At 39.4% G+C, this 6,166-nt stretch overlaps 1 protein-coding gene across 1 annotated transcript; it reads right to left on the minus strand.

The window, feature by feature from the left end:
• Positions 1–517: 517 nt before the first annotated feature.
• On the minus strand, positions 518–3,768 carry LOC137027417 (zinc finger protein 862-like). Its single transcript, XM_067395601.1, has 9 exons — positions 3,012–3,768; positions 2,545–2,728; positions 2,115–2,454; positions 1,900–2,019; positions 1,644–1,799; positions 1,408–1,549; positions 1,153–1,303; positions 897–1,035; positions 518–805 (listed from the first exon to the last, which is right to left on the minus strand). Exons 1-9 carry the CDS (start codon positions 3,766–3,768, stop codon positions 518–520), a joined length of 2,277 nt encoding a protein of 758 aa, XP_067251702.1.
• Positions 3,769–6,166: the final 2,398 nt, after the last annotated feature.

Genomic DNA, 6,166 nt, shown 5'->3' on the forward strand with positions numbered 1-6,166 from the left:
CATCGCTGTCATGACAGTACAAATAGTAAACAAAATACCATTCAGAATAAAAAAAAGTGCTTAGTAACAAAGTGCTTAGTAACCTTTTGGTCATTTCACAGTTACAAACAATACTTAAATGTATGTAAACATTACACTCTAAAAACTGCTGGGTTAAATATGGACAAAACCAGGGATTGGGTTGTTTTTACCCAGCCATTTTTTTCAACCAATTTTGGATTTATTTTTTTAGCCAGCAATATATTAATATAGTAAAAGGCATGTTTTTGCTCACCCCCAAATAGGGGCAAATTTGTGGAGTATTTTAAGCTGAAACTTGACCATACCAGAGACTTATATTACATCATGTGAAAGAGGGCATAATAGGTGCCCTTTAACCCAACCTGCTGGGTTTGTCCATATTTTACCCAGCTTGGGTTTTTTTAACCCAGCATTTTTTAGAGTGTAGGGGCACTGGCCAATAACATTCCACTAGAACATGTAGGCCTAAACAACTTGAGCCTTTACTCACTCCCCCTTAGAGCAGATCCTCCTGTGTTCCACTAGGAGGCTCAGAAGGCCAGCCCTTGTAATTTGGCCTCCTAGACCTTTTACCCTGACTGAACCATGTTTGTACAGCTTCCTTGGCATCAAACTCTTGTAAACTAGGTCCCTCCATGCTAATTCGAATCAAGTCCTCCACAGTGTCTACATGCAGGGACCCCCTGACATCAGATTTAATCCTCTTCTGAGCAGAAAATCCCCTTTCACATATAGCAGAGGAGACCGGGAGGACCAGCATGATGTGAACAAGATGTAGGATGTTCTACAAAGAATGGATCATTAGTGTAGGTTTTTTTATTTAATCAAAAAGTAATAATTACTAACTTAACAAGGATATGATCATAATGGGGTACCTTGTAATCAGAGCAGAATGGCAACTTAGTTACCATCATCCCCCATAAGGCATGGTAAGACTTGTCCATGTAGTTCCTAAAAATGAATGTCTTCATGGATTGATACTCCTCTCTAGCCAGATTGAAATCATAGCCATTTCTGAAAAGAGTGAAAGGAAAAACTGACCAAACAATCTAGATTAAGGATCAAAGTAGATGTTTGAAATGTTGCTCTGTGTTATACTTTTTATATCTTTATTTAAAAAGAGTCACTAACCTTGTTAAGACAGAGGAAAAGTGGTCTAGCAGGAAGTCCAGCTCCTCTGCACCATAGTCTGTCAGCTCTCGTTGCTCTGCTGGCCAGGAATCATGACTGAATATCTTGAATGACTTCACTGCCTTTGCTGATGCTGATGTAGACTCTTCATCTATCAAGGAATAGAAGTACAGAGTTGAGAGAAAAAGAAAAATGATGATAGCTTATCTTATTTTCACAGATTTTTTAAATTTATAATTCTGTGCTTTCACTTACAAAGCAGACTGCTGAATCTTTGCTTTAAATGAAGCAAAGTGCAGTCGATGGTTGCTCTCACTGCTTGTTGTAGCTTAGGTGTGCTTGCCATGGAGAGTCCTTCCTTTCCCAGCCCAGCAGCTTCACCTTTGATGGTGATCCCCTGGGTTCAAAAAACATTCAACATTTAGACAAGAAAAAAAATAATAAATAAATCAACTCCAAATCTAATATTTACTTTAAAAAAAACTGCTCACCTGAAACTTGTACAAAAGGTGAGTCTCCCCCTCACCCTCTTGTTGTCTTCTCTGGGCCTGAAGGTCTGCCAGTAATTCTGCCAGCCTACCACCTGGCTTGCATCTCACTGACATGGCCTCAATAGTTGCAAGGAGATTCTCAATCCCATTCACAGCCTGTAAAACATTTTACTTGTGAAAAACAAGGGTAAAAGCTACATATTCCTTGATTAAAATTATTTGTTTAACTATATTCTTCTTAACATGTCAACATTACCTGAGGCAAAATAACATCATTTCTTTGGAGAAGAAAGCTGAATTTACTTATGGCCTCAAACAAGTCAGCCAATAAGTGACAGAAACCCACAAAGCTTCCATCTTTCATCATCTTCTTGACCTGCAAGACATAACCAATTACTAACCACTAACCACCAATATCAGTTATTTTGTATGCCTCTCAAATATGAAATCATTTTGAAATGAAATACAGACCTTCCTTGATCTCCCAGCAATATCAGCATTGGTGGATGATGCAGTCAAATGTTCCATGTGGTAATACACTGCTGTGAACTGGCCAGGGTTCTGCAGATGTTTATCCTTTCCTCCAGGTTTTAGCAAGGTTTGGAGGGCCCGGTTCACATGTGGTAGCCAGCGTGTCCCACTGACACTACCTGGTACATTTACACGAACACCCAACTCCTCTCCAAGTGCTCGTAGTTCTCTCATAGTCTTGCTGCTAAAGTGATATGTCTTCCAAACCATGTTGAGGAGATTGCAGACATGATCCACCATCGGAATTTTCCTTTGTACAGATAGCATTGCCAGCTCCAGTCTACAATTACAATGAATTAAACTTAAAATTAAACATGCATTTTTTAGGTTACTACCCTATCTTTATTCTGAAGGTTCACATTTAACCTACCTATGTGGCATGCAATGAAAAGGGACAATAAAAGCCCCTGCCTCAGCTTGGAGGAGGGCTATTACCCCTCCTTTATGCCCGAGGTTGACAGCTGCACCATCAGCTCCCATGGCAACTGTCTTCTCTAACCACCCTGTTTCTGTCCCTAGATGCTGAAAGGCCTCTTTGGTGGCATCATATACACCTTAAAATGCAAGCACATGACAATGGTGTACAATTATGTCTTACACTGGACAAAAACACCAGTAGTGTTCAGTAAATAAGTGATTATTTAAACTAATAAATATTCACAGTAAAGACAGCTAAAGAAGTTAGTAATAGGTCTAAACAAAATGTGAATTAAAACATACCTTGAGGCACAGCCATTACGGCACCTTAAGTGATTATTTAAACGTATAAATATTCAAAGTAAAGACAGCTAAATAAGTTAGTGATATAGGTCTAAACATAATTTGAATTAAACTTACCTTGAGCATGTGCATGTTTCACTTCGATGTGGCCAATCAAAATATTCATTGGTTTCCCTTCGTTTAGGATCCTTGCGTATATGATTTTGCATTCCTTTGTTGAAACGTCGGTGTCCCCATCGATCATAATTGATAAATACGGAGCATCCTTGATTTTCGTGTAAGTCTTCCCCTTCAGAGTATCCGCAATTACTCCAACGAATTGTGCACATGCTGTATCGTTGTTGTATGTTTCGTTAAGTTTTAAGCCATTCTTCCTTTGAAGGTCGAGCTGGCTTTTGTATTTGGTGAAGGGTAGTTCCACTTTAGCAACGAAGTAGGCCGTGTTAAATTTCAACATCATCTCTGCCTCATCTGCGCTCTGATTTACAGTCATTTGTCTTCTAAAAGCAACCGGCAGTGGCGTTGCTTTTCGATTTATAAACATGTCGCGGCATACTCGATGCTTTAGGCTGAGATTGTGTTTAATCAGTGTATTGTGTTTAAACTGCGAAGTGCCTGTACTATCGGCAAACTTTGTGTTCCCCGCAGTTCTGGGGTAGCTGCTGCAGTATTCGCAGTTCATATAGTTCGACTGCTTATAGTACCTCAGCCAGCTGAATTCTTTCAGCCAGTCTTCTCGAAAATGGTGAGTGCGGCCTTTTTTCGCCACACCAACCTCTGACTCTGCATCATCATCCAACGGTGACACTGTAGACTCTGGCACTGGTACACTAGCCGCAGGTCGGAAGAACGAATCAATAGTTCGCTTGCTCATAGCTCAGACGCACGCACATATCAGGTTATGATGATATTTGTCTCCGTTTCCTTCCCACAGATGTTTATGCGCGCTCGATTATCTCTAGGCCCCTCCCCCTCCACACATTTTAGCTACTTACAGTGGCCATTCCCTATTCTTCTCACACGCATTGACCGCCTCACAGACAGGCATCACTCAATGAGACGCGAGTGTGTGCTCGCATCTCATGAGTATGTGTGCGAGTGTGTGTGTGTGTGTTTGCGTGCGTGTGCGCTGGCGTCTCATTGATTATTTCATTGCTCATTTCATTGATCATTGACGTGCCCCTTCCACGTTTAATGTATAAAAAAAAATACGGAGGGTGGGGGAGGAAAATTTACTGGTCGCACATGTGCGACTGGATGTAAAATTCAGTCGCACACTCTCAAATTTTGGTCGCAGTCTGGAGCCCTGGCCTCATGTGGCATTAATTTAAGTCGTTGAGCCTGAACAGACCACGGAGAAGTCTTCTGTCTGATTGTAAGTATTTTTAAAATGCTTATAATTTAGGTCAGATTTGACTTTCTTACCTAACCTGAGAATAATAAAAATAAGGTAAAGGTGCTTAGAGACGCATCGCAAAACATGGCGCCCAACGTGCCCGGGGCAGATTGATCGTCAGTTACTGGCCAGGGTAGCGTTTCCCAAAAGCATCGTTAGCCTAAGTTGATCGTAGCTCCATTGCCACCAATGAAGCTACGATCAACTTAGGCTTACGATGCTTTTGGGAAACGCAGCCCAGGACTGATGACCAAATTGCTCGACAGTTGGCTTAATATTCGCTTGTATGTTAAATATGTAGAGCATGAGATGAGAAGTTACTGAGGAGAAAACTATATCCTGTAAGACCCAAAACAGAATAGAATAATTCTAAGATGAATTATTAGGTTCGACCCAGAAAGGGTTGAGTGCGCACACAAAAAAAGAATAAACCGTATGAGCTTAGAAAGCTGTCGAGTTTATTTAGCCAATAGATGTGAGATAAGATCTCATATGGCAGGCCTCAGAGAAGCTAGAATAGCAAAAGAGACAGGGCTTTCTGTCAGGAGAGGGACGCCTCACTAACAGAAAGCCAGACTTCATTCAGATTTATATGAGTAATATGCTTGAATGGGAGAACAAGTAGCTTTAAAAGTGAAATTATTGATTAAAGAAAAGTAAGCTGTCCAGATGGGGATAGAGAATAAGCAAAATAAGTTAAAAGTGGTTGATAGGACTTGAACGTTAAATATCTTTAAAATAAATGAAATGGTGAATGTAGGATAACTACAGTTTAACATGACAAATTTAGGCAAAAAGAAAAAATATACGGTGTGTATATTAGGGAGTTAAAAGAGAGTTCAGGAAGAAAAATGCAAGGCTATATTGTTAAAAGTATCATAATATTAAAATAAGACATTGTAAATTAATTGGAGTAAATGAAAGAAAAAAATAAAATAATCAGGGGATAGATCCATATTAGCCTGGGAAAAATGAGAAGAGCCTTAATAGATGGTTGCCAAATTAATAATGAAACGGGCAAGCCCGGGGCAGAAACAGTGAGGTGTGTGAGTGTTTAAAGAGAAAAGGGCCTCAGACAAAAAGTGTGCGTAAGCACAGATTAGATCTAGGAGTGTGTGTACATTTAAATCCACGACACCACTCATATGTTTAAAAACTGTCTTTGACACGGAAAAGTGCTTGGAGTAACATCAGGGTCTAAACAAATGTGTGCATTTTCCTTGTCAAAAGTACAACAGGTGTTTGGAAATTTAAGTAAAAGAAAGTGAGGCATACGCATGTTTTCTCATGTGTGTGCGTTCATTCTAAGAATCACACATATGCACAGATGAGAAAAGATCGGGCCTTATATTAGGACCTTAAAAAAATAGGACCTTATATTCATTCTAAGAAAGAGGCCCATGGAATCTGTGTAAATCTCTGAGAGGAGTGACAGTGCAGATAAGATCTGTCTTCTAGTAACTGAGCTAAAGCAAAGGCCTATTATTAGAAAGGACTGCTGTAAGGAAGCTTTATCTGCAGAGCAAATTTAATGTTTAGAAATAAAAACCGAACAAATAGAGATAAACAATACTAAGAAGCAAATAGGATAGATAAATTTAACTTAAATTGAGACAAGACAATTTGAACATACAGTAAAATTTGTAATTGATATGTGAAATCACAAACGTAACTGAAATAAAGTAAAAATGTAAATCTGTTAAAAGTAACAAATTAGAGAGAACAATAGAACAAATGTAACAGATAGAAATGATAAGCAGGGAATGAGCAGCTAGGATAGTTACGGCTCGTCTGCAGCCTGTGAAATGCCTGCAGTGAGAAGATTTACTACAGTCACTGTGAGACAGCTGTGTTAGTGAGAGTTTAAATGACTCTT

The sequence above is a fragment of the Chanodichthys erythropterus genome, chromosome 9, assembly GCF_024489055.1.
Source record: "Chanodichthys erythropterus isolate Z2021 chromosome 9, ASM2448905v1, whole genome shotgun sequence".
In the NCBI taxonomy this organism is placed as follows: domain Eukaryota; kingdom Metazoa; phylum Chordata; class Actinopteri; order Cypriniformes; family Xenocyprididae; genus Chanodichthys; species Chanodichthys erythropterus.

Excerpts from the sequence above, each read along its gene's own strand:
- LOC137027417 (XM_067395601.1), bottom strand. The coding sequence starts at position 3,768 with ATGAGCAAGCGAACTATTGATTCGTTCTTCCGACCTGCGGCTAGTGTA. Across the intron at positions 2,729-3,011 it reads GAAACATGCACATGCTCAAG|GTGTATATGATGCCACCAAA; the intron begins GTAAGTTTAATT and ends TTGCATTTTAAG. Across the intron at positions 1,550-1,643 it reads ACCTTTTGTACAAGTTTCAG|GGGATCACCATCAAAGGTGA; the intron begins GTGAGCAGTTTT and ends TTTTGAACCCAG.